Raw genomic sequence first — 14,147 nt, 5'->3', positions numbered from 1 at the left:
GCCAATGTTCTAAATAAGCCTGGCCTCAAAGACTAGAAGCAACATAGTAAATGTAAATCTGTGACACTCAAATTAGTATGATATATTTGGGATCATTACATAACACAGAAGGTTACCAAAAACTAAATGTGGGATGTTTTGTCGGGGGGATGGTTGGGTGTATAACGCGAACGTTTAGCAACCCAAAGGTTGTGTGTTCAAATCACATCAAGGACAACTACTTGGCATATTAGCTAACCCTAACTCCTAACCTTAACCCCTATATAATGTCCACCTTGCCAACGTTAGCCACACAAAAAAAATGAATTTGTAACATGTCATAGATATTGCAAATTGGTAACATATTGTAGTAATTGCAGTTCGTAACATATCATTCAAATCGTAATTAGTAACATATCATATGAAATGGATGATGGATATCCCTAAATTAATAGATACCATACAAACATAACATTTCATACTAACTTGAGACAGATTTGCGTTTTCTATTTACATCTACCCCAGAGAAAACAAAACAGAATCCTAAAATAAATATTGTCTTTAAGTTAAAAAAAAAAAGTGACAAGGAATTGCCAAATTCAGCTTTCTCACAACAACAAGTCAACAGTTTTTTTTTCTTCTGAAATTCGCCTTGAATAGGCTAGGCCTACTCGAAGTTGTGACTGTAAAGGTAATTGGAATGACTGATAAGGACCTGACCTAGGCCTGGAGATGAAAGTGCGAGGGCGAGGAGGGGGTTCTATATTCTACAGCTGTATGGTAATGTGCCCAAAATCTTCACTGCCTCTCTTTGCGCAGCACACGCCACCAAACAAATAGCCGCACACGCGCCTCAGTGTATGGGGTCGCTCACGCGTTTATCACATAGCTCGGTAAGATCAACGTTAATGGGGAGAACGAGAATATATGAATTTATAAAATGACACCCAATGAATTGTGTCGTATCTCGACTCGCCAGTTTTAATGCAAACAATTTTACAGAGGAAGGCAATGTAGATCTATAGGTCATGTAATTTTTAAGTCGCTCTGGATAAGAGCGTCTGCTAAATGACTTAAATGTAAATGTAATGTAAGAATAAACATTTTCCAAACACTTTAAGAGTTTTCCCAATGAAAAAAATCTTTGCATCATATGGTCCTAGGCTAATTACCCTTTTCCTAACTAAATGAAATCTTCCAGATGTGTGTGATTGTTTTAATTCGTAGCTTATGTGTGTGATTTCATTAGGCCTATTTGATAATTATGTTGCCGAAGGCCTACACTTAATACTCAAAGGCGCTTTTGCCTCGACATATTTGTTTTTTCTGAATTGATCATAAATCATTTCACGTAGCCCCATTTCAGATTACTTTGACCAACTTTTTTGTTGTTGTAGCCTATACATATTTAGGCCTATTAACAACTGGTGAAGTCTAGGCCATTCCAATAACCAATTCCATTGCATACAAAAATATATTATTGAGTGAAATTCTGTCAACAGTGTGTCATCGCAGTAGACACAAAAACACTTGCAAGACATGTGGTTTATGGCACAGTGGAATTAAATCTTGTCGCATTAACCAAACTAGACAAATCTTCTCATTCATCGCCATGGTGGTGGGTAGCCTAAGCTATATTTTAGAGATGGGATATGATTTGACCCTGAAGGAATTGGGTTTGACTGTTTTAACGGAGAGATAATCATGGTTTGGCCCATTTAGAGACCGTCCGCTTTGTCCAAACTGCACTGATTACGCACAGCACGCGCCGACAGTATCTCTTGGCCAGATTGCTTTTGGGGCCCATTTTACCGTGCAATTTCCTTTTCAATCACAAGCGGTATAGGCCTACAGCTTGCACAAGCGCGGCCATTGTAATGCAAAACAGGAAACCCCTTTTTATTAATTATGTATGCGTAAAATGACTGCTTCATATGTCCACAGTTCAACTGTCGTATCCAACACATGTCGCTATGAATGCCTTAAAAATGTTTATTTTGTCGCTGCTTAATATATTTGCTTGTTTGGGCTTTTAAAATTGTGTGTTTTTATGGGATAGCCTATGCTATACAACTTGTTTGAATATAGGTTGCCAATAAATAATTTGCCGAAATGGTTTAGCCTCGAATAAGGTTGAATGTGTATGCAATTGAAGCAGACTAAAACATGCAACTCAACATTGTGTGTGTGTGCGTGTGTCTGCACTGGAAATAATATGTTGAGTATGGCCTACTAATAAACAACACCAACCTCAGAATCTTTGTCATTGTCCGTCAATCAGGCACCCCTACCTAATTTAGATTTTAGATTCTGATGGTTGTTGTGTAGTGACGGACGTCTCCTTTTTGGCATATCAGAGCCCCCCCCCCCCCCCCCCCCCCCCCCCCTTTCAAAAAAAGGAGACACAAAGCCGAGGCACGCGTGCATTTCTATATGAACTCATCAGACCGTAAAAAAAGAGGGTCCCGGCGTGTGCCTGTAACGGGATAGGGAGGGGGGCAATGAGCGCCTAGTAATATAATACAAACTCAGGTACATCTGTTTAGAAATCTGCAAATCCTCCTACATTTCCACCCGAAACCAAGCCCACCTCTCCACCCTTCCCACCCACTCGCAAATCCATAGGGATCTTGGTTCCATCTGATTGGTTGGGGATGAGGCAACAAGGGGCGAGAACAATGTCATCATGTCTCCTTAAAAAGAGTGCAGCTATGTCGTGGTAAAAGCATCTCGGGAAGAGAACGAATCAATAGCAGGGGACGGTGAAAATCAAAGTGTCCGATGTGTCTGTGATAATAACCCGAACCTGGATTTTATTTCAACATCATCTGTGGGTCCAAAGTGCCTTATTCGTTCCGTCCACCGCAAAAATGCCAAGAGGCTTTTTAGTGAAAAGGAACAAGAAAGCGAACCCTGTGTCTTACAGGGTGCGCTCTGACGAAGAGGAGCAGGGACAACTAATACACGCTTTACAGAGTCCAAAAGACGCACTACAGTCGGAGGCTCTCGCATCCTTCCCTGCGCGCGCGGCAGCAGCATCCGTGTTCTGCGAGGCATCAGCCACAGCAGCGGCACCCGGACATGACGCTAAACCCGTTCAGTTTGGGAACCCGGAGGCATTGTACCAGGCGCTCTACAGCCCCACCCGGCCCGTCAGTAAGGACCATGAACGGGCATATTTTGAGAGAAGTTTAAATCTAGGCTCACCTGTGTCTGCTGAATCCTTTCCCACACCTGCAGCGCTCACCACTTTAGATAATCTCTTTGCCCCAGTGGACCTAAAAATCGGTACCAGTAACAGCAACCGGACCGGGACAACCACGAACCCAATCCCACCCGCTGTCACCGGGAATGGCACCAAAAGGCCTTCGAGCGACACCGAGCGTAAAAACAAGCCTCCATCCAAAAAAAACAAAGCTATCAGGAAGCTACACTTTGAAGACGAGATGACCACATCGCCCGTGCTTGGCCTCAAAATTAAAGAGGCGCTTGTCGACCAAAAACCCAGACCACAGCCGGCAGCAGGTGACAAACCCCTCGGTGAGTTCGTCTGTCAACTGTGCAGAGAAGCATATGGCAACCCGTTCGCGCTGGCCCAGCACAAGTGCTCCAGGATTGTGAGAGTTGAATACAGATGCCCTGAATGCGATAAGGTGTTCAGCTGCCCGGCGAACCTAGCCTCCCACAGGCGCTGGCACAAACCAAAGCCACAGAATACAGCGTCAATATCTGGCGCGCAAAATATTAAATCCCAGAGTGATAAGATGCCGGCGATTGATAAGGCTGTGTCTGAAGAAATAAAGCTCCGGAGCGAAAGAGACTCACCCAGCCCCGGGCTGTCAGAGTCGGGATCAGTTACATCAGAGGAGGGTCTCTATGATTGTCATCACTGTGGGAAAAAGTTTAAACGCCAGGCATACCTGAGAAAGCACATCCTATCTCAACATGCCACATCCTCCCACGACACCAGCAGCGAGGACCATGATGCCTATCCATCATCCCAAAGCGAGGGAAAGCCCAGTGACCAAACTCCAAGCCACGCACCATTGAATCTGAGTTCCTCAGGGTGCCACCTGTGCCCTGTTTGCGGAGAGAACTTCCCCAACAGAGTCAACCAAGAAAGGCATATCCGTCTCCTCCACTCCTCGCAGGTCTACCCATGCAAATACTGCCCTGCCATGTTCTACAGTTCACCGGGACTTACACGGCACATCAACAAATGTCATCCCTCAGAAAACAGGCAGGTGATCCTCCTTCAGATGCCTGTGCGCCCAGCCTGTTGAACCTGTGCCTTTACGCATGGAAGTCATGTGCGTGAAGTTCGACTCCATCATCAGCCTGTGCGTTTAATAAAGGTGGATTTTAAATCCTGTTTGGAGCTTGAATTCTATATTTTTCAGACTCATCTTAGTTGATCTAAAGAAAGTAAAGCATTAGACTGTTAACTTATTTTTCTAGTATCTCTGCACAAGTGCTTTTGCATTAGCTTCTAGACCTAAGAAAGGGATATCCTAGCTGTACCGTTGTCATAAAATTGCCTTTTAATTCACAGGCTGGACATGTATCTATTAGCTTTATTATAGCTTGTGAATCTGTGGACATTCCATTTTAGCTTTGTCTCTGAACATAATACAATTTGAAAAGTTTTCCCTATCCATCAATGCCTTGGATTAGAGCTCTTGTACACACCTGCTGTAAAACTGCCTTAATTTATGTGTCGAATAATGATTGTTTTTAATGTCTTATTTATCATTGGCCAGATATTGTATCATTACTGTTATTTACATACTGTATTGCCAATATACTACAAGTAAACCATCATGATTTTTATTTATTTATTTATTGAGCTTATCTTACGTAAATGATTGTTTTGTGTGATTTATGTGTGACTCATTAATGTATTTCTTCATGCCATAGCAAAAGTATCCTTTTTACTTATTTATATCAAGTTTACATGGATACCGAGAATGGTTTATGAGTGAATTAGGCTACAATCTAATGACCTTGAGCTTATAAAACATTCTCTTCAACGCTCTTAAACGCAATCATATTGTTTCCCTCTGGTTGTTTTGTACCTATAAGCTCTTACCGCGTTTGTATGTTTCTGCAGTATTTGCTAAATGTCCAAATAATAAAAGCAAAAAAATCCATATTGTTTGACTAACTTGGACTAATTTATGTTTTCTGACCTGAGCTTAGGTAGGACCTTGCAGCCATAGTGCTGGTGTCAACACCATATTGTAGTGCATGTCACTATTGCCAGTAAGTAAATGGACACAGCCTCGACTTGGTACTGCATGGTCGGTCAGTGAGGGAGCACAGGGCAGTGCAGGTGTTTAGCAGGTGGCCAGACAGACACTTGACTGAGTTTGAAAGGCTCCCCCTCACTACACTGACTTTGTGTCTCAGGCTATCGTCTTCACACAAGAGGCAGCCTCCATTAGCGACATCCCATCGCAGCCTAGCAGCACAGAGCAGACCAACAGGGAGCAGAGATGGCACTACTGCACCAGATAGTGGTGTATGTATGTAAAGTTTCAATCAAGTTTATTTTATATAGCCCTTCGTACATCAGCTAATATCTCGAAGTGCTGTACAGAAACCCAGCCTAAAACCCCAAACAGCAAGCAATGCAGGTGTAGAAGCACGGTGGCTAGGAAAAACTCCCTAGAAAGGCCAAAACCTAGGAAGAAACCTAGAGAGGAACCAGGCTATGAGGGGTGGCCAGTCCTCTTCTGGCTATGTTTAGTCACTGCATCCCATCAGCACAGCAGAGGATAGTTAGAGAGGATACTGTGCTACTGTACGTCCTGTCACTACTAGGGCTACTTAGAAGTCACATACATGTTTTAGATATTATCAGACATTTAATTACAATCCACATAATAAACTATAAAAGTACATTTCCTAAAGAAAATGTGTGCGCTTGCTAGCTTGTTTTAAGGTATTTACGGTTGTGAAATAAGTTCTAGCAGTGGTAGCGACTACCGTAGTAATAGTAGTGACCTTTTATAGTTGAAAAAGTAGGTCGATGGAAAGATTGATTGATTGCTTGATTGACTGATAGATAGATAGCATGCCCGGAACATGTGAAAGTTGGTTTGGTGTCTGTAGCTTGAATGGTTTAAGCGTTACTATAACTGTGGGTTATTATTTTATGCTCATGTTAATAGTTCTAATTGATCTAGTTCAGAACATGTTAAAGTTGTTTTAATGTTTGAAGCTGAAATGGTTAAAGAGTAGTAGCATTTAAAATGTCTAACCACTGTCTTCTTGTGGTTGGCATCAAGCTTATTATAGTAAACTAAAGCTGAAATCAAAACTAACACTCTAATCGTGAAAAAACGATGTAGTAAACTGAAATAAAATAATGAACAAACCTGCTTGAAAAACTAAAACTATATTAAACTATTATCCTTGACTCCAAAACAAACTAAAATCTGGTGGGTAAATGTGGCCAGGAGATAGGAATGTTTCAAATTGGCCCAGTTTGTGAATCACTACAGCTGGCTTAACGGAAAACATTTTCTAGGTAACTAACTTGATTCTTCTTGCATGTACTACTAAAGTTAAAAGCATTGGATTGGTGTAAACATGGGCGAGAGAGATTTTCCTTACGCCATGTTTTTTTTTGCACCAGTCTCTGCGCTATTCCTTTTAAATCCAAGTCACATTGAGATTGGGTATGTTCCTGACGCATGCCAGATCTTTCTATGCCTGGATAGGTATTTTACAAATCAGCTAACCACATCATATGTTATAGCAATCTGGTGCCAAACTGCACATTAGATGACATAGCATGCAACCATTGGTTGATGCATGCAATGTCTGAGCAAGGGACCATTACCATTATAATTTAAACCTAACCTATGACCTGACCTATGACCTGACCCATCACCTTATGTATTACTGTTTCCTAGTTGCAAAAAGTGACATCCCGAAAAACACACAACAGACACGAATCGCTTCTAGCCTCCCAGTCATGCTTTCTGTCCCTAACACTACAGTTAAAACTGAAACCGAATCATAAAATACAAATATTTTTATACAACTGAAACTAAATAAAACTAGCAAATCAGGTTTGAAAACAAACTGAAAGTAAACATAATTTAAAATAAAACTAATAGAATTAAAACCGAATATAAAAACAAAAAACTATAATAACCTTGCTTGGCATTGAATCTATGAAGTTGTATGCTAATTTATGCAAATTCGAATTCGTAATAGTTTATGGAATTTGAGCCGGGATGTTTTAAAATCGTCTAGCTTAATTGGCAGGGGCATTTTGAATAGCTACCATTGTACTCCTATGGTTCTCAACAAAAAAAACATGTTAATTTATGCAAATTTCAAATGGTTTTATTTTAAAAAGGATAAATAGTATAACAATTCTGAATCCAAGCACACTAAGTTGAGTCAGTGTGCACATTTCAACTTTGGTTTGGAGTTGATTGCTTAAAACGCAGGAAATAAGTCTATATTTGTTTTTACCATTTAAATATGGCTGTAGCATAAAAATGATAAAAGTATCACTTTTCAGAAAGCACATTAATAATCATGCAATGACATTGTATTTGGCTTAGTGATACTGAGTATAGTGTTTAAAAAAAGAAAATAAGGGACCTTTTTAACATTGCATCTAAGGGGGTAAGAAAACTGGAGAAAATGGCCCCCTGGTTCAGTGTGTCTTAATAGCTGAGTACGTCTCCACAGCTCACACTACGCTTCACACCTGGGCTGCACCTGGTTCTCCATGGCAACCAGATCTCTGGAGGAGTAGAAAGGTGTGATGGCTGGGCCAGCAACACCCTCGCACAGTACCTGCTGCCTGTGATAGAGGCTTACAAGCTGTCAATCACACATATGGCCATTGCCACGGAGTGGCATGGGTCAAGAACTTAAGGCATGGCCCTATTATGGTTGTTTCTAACCTCAGTTTATAAAATGATTAGTCAAAAAAAACTTGCACTGGATGATAAAAACAGAAAATGTATATATTAAGATCAGGCACCACACTCTAATATGGATTTTTTTTTAAAACTTAATCATGTCACAATCAACTTTTACCAGCTGAATGTAGACACAAATATAATCAGTTTTTGTATTAACAATTTTCAGAATTTTTATATGATCGGATATGCAAATCAGTTTATATTGAATTAAATATGTACATATTTGCATATATAGTTGGCCAAAAAAAACACACGCTAAGACATGTAGGTAAAATGCATTTTGGGAAGAAAATTTGGTCTAGAATAATACATTGACAGCATATCAACAATTCCCTGTAAGCCTGGAGAATATTTCTAAGGATGCAGTGTTGAAGGATAGCCACACGAACTTTGGTGAATGACGATGCTTCCGAAGCTGAGAATAATGAGTTGGCATGTGGGAAGAGCCTCACTATCGGGAAGTGGCAGTTAAAGACAAGTATATTGAATTTAGCAATAGCCATATTTTGACCCAATCACCATCTCTTCAAAGTAATTTCCTACATGCAGTCCAGTTTGCAACATTCTCTATGAAATGGACCATTATGAGTGAATCACTGAGCTTTGAAATGATGGATACCAGTCAAAAGTTTGGACACACCTACTCATTCAAGGGTTTTTCTTTATTTTTACATTGTAGAATAACAGCGAAGACATCAAAACTATGAAATAACACATATGGAATCATGTAGTAACCAAAAAAGTGTTAAACAAATCAAAATGTATTTTACATTTGAGATTCTTCAAAGTAGCATATAAAGTAACATATGCTGAGCACTTGTTGACTGCTTTCCTTCACCCTGCGGTCCAACTCATCCAAAACCATCTCAATTGGGTTGAGGTCGGGTGATTGTGGAGGCCAACACTCTCCTTGGTCAAATATCCCTTACACAGCCTGGAGGTGTGTTTTGGGTCATTGTCCTGTTGAAAGACAAATGATAGTCCCACTAAGCACAAACCAGATGGGATCAAATCAAATTTTATTGGTCACATACACATGGTTAGCAGATGTTAATGTGAGTGAAGCGAAATGCTTGTGCTTCTAGTTCTGACAGTGCAGTAATAACCAACAAGTAATCTAACAATTCCACAACAACTACCTAATACACACAAATCTAAAAGGTTGGAATAAGAATATGTACATATAAATATATTAATGAGGGATGACCGAGCGGCATAGGCAAGAAACTGTATATACATATGAGATGAATAATGTAAGATATGTAAACATTATTTACAGTGACTAGTGATCTATTTATTAAAGTGGCCAATGATTCAAGTCTGAATGTAGGCAGCAGCCTCTCTGTGTTAGTCATGGCTGTTATACAGTCTTGCTGCTAAAACAGCGATTGCGTATCGCTGCAGAATGCTGTGTTAACCATGCTGGTTAAGTGTGCCTTGAATTCTATATACATCATTCTATATACACCTCCTCCTCCATGCTTTACAGTGGGAACCACACATGTGAGATCATCCGTTCACCTACTCTGCGTCCTCACAAAGACACTGCGGTTTGAACCAAAAATCTCAAATTTGGACCAATCAGACCAAGGGACAGATTTCCACCGGTCTAATGTCCATTGCTCGTGTTTCTTGGCCCAAGCAAGTCTCTTCTTCTTATTAGTGTCCTTTAATAGTGGTTTCTTTACAGCAATTCGACTATGAAGTCCTGATTCACGCAGTCTCCTCTGAACAGTTGATTTTGAGATGTGTCTGTTACTTGAACTCTGAAGCATTTATTTGGGCTGCAATCTGATGTGCAGTTAACTCTAATGAACTTACCTTCCTTTCCTATGGCGGTCCTCATGAGAGCCAGTTTCATCATAGCGCTTGATGGCTTTTGAGACTGCACTTGAAGAAACTTTCGAAGTTCTTGACATTTTCCGGATTGACTGACCTTCATGTCTTAAAGGCAAAGGTTGGCTACTAGAATCTCAAATATAAAATATATTTTGATTTGTTCAACACTTTTTTGGTTTCTACATACTTCCATATGTGTTATTAGATAGTTTTGATGTCTTCACTATTATTCTACAATGTAGAAAACAAGAAGAAGGTCGTGGCAAAACGTCACATAATCATACTGAAAATTCTTGGACTCTCTTTATAAAAAAAAAAACACTGACGAGGAAATGTCCTCAACTGCACTTCACAAACGCCCTGCGGTGACCACAAAGTATGTCCTCACTAATCACAACAAATTCCTTCAGTTCCCCCTGAACCCCAAACCCCACTCCTCACACAGCAACGGTCTGGCCAACAGCCCCCCCACACACACATACACACACCTCCTCCCAGTGGGTCTGACAGACAGACAGGTGTAGGGCAGGCAGCTGGGGAGCGGGCCAAAGATAAGAGCTCCAGATAAAGCCTTTCACACAACCATTACAGACCGCTGCTGCACTATAATAGAGCTGTCTGTCGCAGTCTACATATACACAGAAGAGCGGAAAAACCTTTGGGGAAAGATAAAACCGTAGCGTTTACAAATAGTTACACGTCTACTATTCATGTATGACAGCTAATCTGATCTCCATTGAAGGAGAGAGGAGTGAGACTGTGTTAATATAACAGGGACATGGAGTATGTGTATCCTGGCACGACTGACTCTGTAATTAAGGAAGGGCTATGTGTCACGGAGCTGAAACCCCAGTCTTGTTTACAATTGCATTGTGTGTTGTCTTTAAGTGTGCATAGCAGAGGCTTCACAGTCCAGCATCCCAAGGCAGTTCTACTCCTCTCTGGTCCTGTTCCAAGACACCTTTATTTTTCTCCTGTGAGCTGACTTGATATCTCGCATGAAAGCAACACCGAGTTATTTCATTTAGCTGATGTAATCAGACATCCATCACGGTGTAATGCGGTTAGCCAGACCTGGGGAGTAGTGTTACATGGTAGGATGTGTTACTGTGTGTGAGGGCATACATGTGGGTGTGTGTATGTGTGGGTGTTTTTTTAACCTAACACACACACATGGTGGTGGAAGTTACACCTGCCCTTTGCTTGTCAGCCACACCCCCAATTTCCTCTCCTCTCTTTTCGATTCCCATCCTCCCTCTACTTATCGGCTCCATCCCTCCATCCCTCCTGAAAAAAAGGAAAAGTGAACAGACAGTCTTTCAGCTTAGTCCGCAGTAGAGCGCGTGCCTCTTATCTTCACCGTTCTAAGAAAAAGACAAAAGAAGAAAAGTAAACACACTCTCATCCACTCCCCCCGGCTGCCCATGGCAAGTCAAACAAACCTCCAGGCATTTTCCAGTATGGCAGGTGTTGGTGTCAGGTCCAGGCAACCCCAAGGAGAGTCAACAAACGCGCGCACACGCACACACACACACACACACACACACACACACACACACACACACACACACACACACACACACACACACACACACACACACACACACACACACACACACACACACATACATACACACACACACAGAAACATTGTTATGGCTACAACTGCATTGTTTGTTTTGGGGGCTGGTAATTCGTGTGTCATTAACAGCCTGTATCCTTTTTTTTTTACAATCACATTTGAATATTTCAATTTCCATCATGAAAAGTGTCCTGTAATGTTTCAAGTGTTCTGTATTCTTTTTATGTCACGCATTATGTGTTACGTATTTTAAATTAGTGTTTTGTAATTATCAGTGTTGTAAATTCTGCATTTCTTCAGTTTTACCTGTGAGCAAGAATAAAAAAAAAAAAACTCAAACTCTGCATGATCTGGCTGTAATGAATGTGTATCTGACCCTGTTAAATGACATTATATATGTGGTGGCAAAATTGGAGTGAGCTGTTGTAACTTCTCAAGGTTTGTGCTCTGTTCTGTGTTGAATTGTGACAAACTGCATTTCATAGAGTCCGACGCCTGTTACATGTCTGCACCCTAACACAAGGCCATTGTTGTCTGTTAATGTTGCTTGTATAACAAAAACTATTATCACCTCCCTCTATATGAGTGACATGCAACCATCTCCCCTGTGAGTTCTTCCCTGACTGTAAATCAGAGACAGATCTCCCTGCAGCTGCTTCTATTAAAGATTCACTATTGTACCTTAAATAGTCTCTGCCTAGATATTTGGATCAAATTTTCCACAACATATAGAACAGGTGTAGGAAGAGGCTCCTTGTTTTTGCTGTTTCGATAGTACATGTATCTCTACATTATTTACTTGTCCATAGTTTTATAAGGTGAGTTGTGAGAGCTTGCCCCTGCCTATATAACTCTAGCATGTCATTAGGATGTTACGAAGAGTGGAACATCAACCACAGGAAAATTAAGACACCATAGAGGAGCTCACGAAACTTGAATGACTGTTGCTCCTAAAGAATTAAGTCCAATTTCCACTCTTACATATTCATGTCTATGCCCATCCCCCCACGGCCCTTCCTGTCCTAGATCCCTGGCACAGCTCAAGGCTGTTGGAGTCTAGTCCTGCAGATGGCTACTGATCCTCTTTGAAGCGTTCAGGATACAGGTGGCTCTGATACCCATCTTTCTCTTTGGGACTAGCACGGCTCAAACAATAAGCTCTAATCACCCTGTTGACCTGACATACTCTCAAAGTGAAAGGCTAATTATTTCAACCAAGAGACCAACGAGGAGAGAACGGTCTGTTTGGATCCTAATGACAAGAAAGATAGGCCTCCAGGCAATTGTTGTGACACTGTCATCGGGTGATGTGAAGGTATACTGTCTCAAACCGTCACGACTTTGAAGTATTTTACAGTTTTAAATATCTCCATATATTTAAAAAATCCCGACATCCTCCCCCAACCACCGTTCAACCCTCCAATCTCAAGCGCATCGCCCGCATTTATTTGTACATGCACATGAGTCTGTAGCCTACGTGTTAACAGCTCGCTTGTTTAGAGCGAGACACAGTCTAAATCTGGCACATGTCTACTTGGTGATTCCTGAAAACACCGCAACACATTTCTCTGTTGTGTTCCTCCGAGCAGACGGCTTTTGTGGAGGGGACAGCTGATTCCAACCCCAGCACACACAAAAGACCCCGGACGTCCTCCACACATGCCCCTCACAATGCCCCGGCCCTAATGCTTGTAAATCTATTCACACACATCCAGAGGCCAAGATAATAACAAGCTATTCAGAATGAATTTCCAATAAGGCAGGAGAGGCCTCTCACATTAGAGCCTGATTATGTTGCAGACGTGGTCCTGTTTTATGGAGGGATGAGAGATACAAATCCTCCATTTACCATCAATGCAGATAAATGTGTATTCTTAGACTAACCAATGGCTGGGTGATCGTCCTGACAGCCAATAGTGGCTTGACTACAAAGGAATCCTACCTGAATTGAAGACGCAGAGATAACATCCATGAAACACCTAGGCAACACATACCGTAACTAGCCTAAACAAACTGACACACGCAAGCACGCACGCACGCACACACTCACACACACAACCTTGCACAATACAACTGAATACTACAGATTTTTGGTAACCTCTCTTTCTGTCCCTCTGTCTCTGTGCTGTTCAGTATTCCAGTTCATGAAAGGTCGATAGAGGTTAGAGAAGTGTTTCTCATTGCCTCTCCAGGAAGCAGGGGCATAATTATGCAAATAGCTCTGGCTCCCCTCTGCTCCTGCCAGTCTGCTGTTCTGGCCTGCCCTCTGCTCTGTGAGCCTGTGCAGATGATCCACTGACATGCACACACACTAATAAACACACACACACACACACACACTCATACACACACAAACACAGATATGGCACGTGCACATACACACTTACAGAAACAAATGTGTCATGTCATATGAAAAAGCACCCAAGTGTACAAAGACTGATTTTATTAGTGGTTGATTGAATCTGTGCAAATTCAATAACTCAATAACAAATAGCTTTTATGGCATTGATGTACGTTTTTGGTAATGTGATGTGAGCGTACATGGGGAATGTAAGCAGGTGACTGACAATGTCCAATGTCAGGATGGTGGCAGTGTGGAATGGACCAGACCAGAGCAGAACAAAGACCATGTATGTGTACCACATGGCACGCTATTCCCTATTTTGTGCACTACTTTTGACCAGGCCCTGATTGAAAGTAGTGCACTATATAGGAAATAGGGTGCATTTGGGACATACAACACATTATAAAGTGCTACATTTTAGTATAGAATTCCGTTGTAAACTGTAGTATAC

At 41.4% G+C, this 14,147-nt stretch overlaps 2 protein-coding genes across 3 annotated transcripts in view; one reads left to right on the top strand and one right to left on the bottom strand.

Moving 5' to 3' along the window:
• The window catches only part of LOC129824944 (crooked neck-like protein 1), a 41,787-nt gene extending 38,502 nt beyond the window's left edge, over window positions 1-3,285 (bottom strand). Inside the window, exon 1 of one of the 2 annotated variants that reach the window (XM_055884517.1) lies at window positions 3,187-3,285. The gene's annotated coding sequence lies outside the window, so the exon portion shown is untranslated. The remainder of the gene's footprint in view (window positions 1-3,186) is intronic. The other variant, XM_055884518.1, reaches the window with a different exon arrangement.
• On the top strand, window positions 2,614-5,129 carry LOC129824945 (insulinoma-associated protein 1a-like). Its single transcript, XM_055884519.1, has one exon. The coding sequence runs from the start codon at window positions 2,850-2,852 to the stop codon at window positions 4,260-4,262; it is 1,413 nt and encodes a 470-aa protein (XP_055740494.1). The 5' UTR covers window positions 2,614-2,849; the 3' UTR covers window positions 4,263-5,129.
• Window positions 5,130-14,147: the final 9,018 nt, after the last annotated feature.

This window comes from Salvelinus fontinalis, chromosome 27 (assembly GCF_029448725.1).
Source record: "Salvelinus fontinalis isolate EN_2023a chromosome 27, ASM2944872v1, whole genome shotgun sequence".
Classification (NCBI taxonomy): domain Eukaryota; kingdom Metazoa; phylum Chordata; class Actinopteri; order Salmoniformes; family Salmonidae; genus Salvelinus; species Salvelinus fontinalis.
This window is presented reverse-complemented; position numbering and strand designations above follow the sequence as displayed.

Coding starts and splice junctions, on each gene's coding strand:
- LOC129824945 (XM_055884519.1), top strand. CDS start 2,850: ATGCCAAGAGGCTTTTTAGTGAAAAGGAACAAGAAAGCGAACCCTGTG.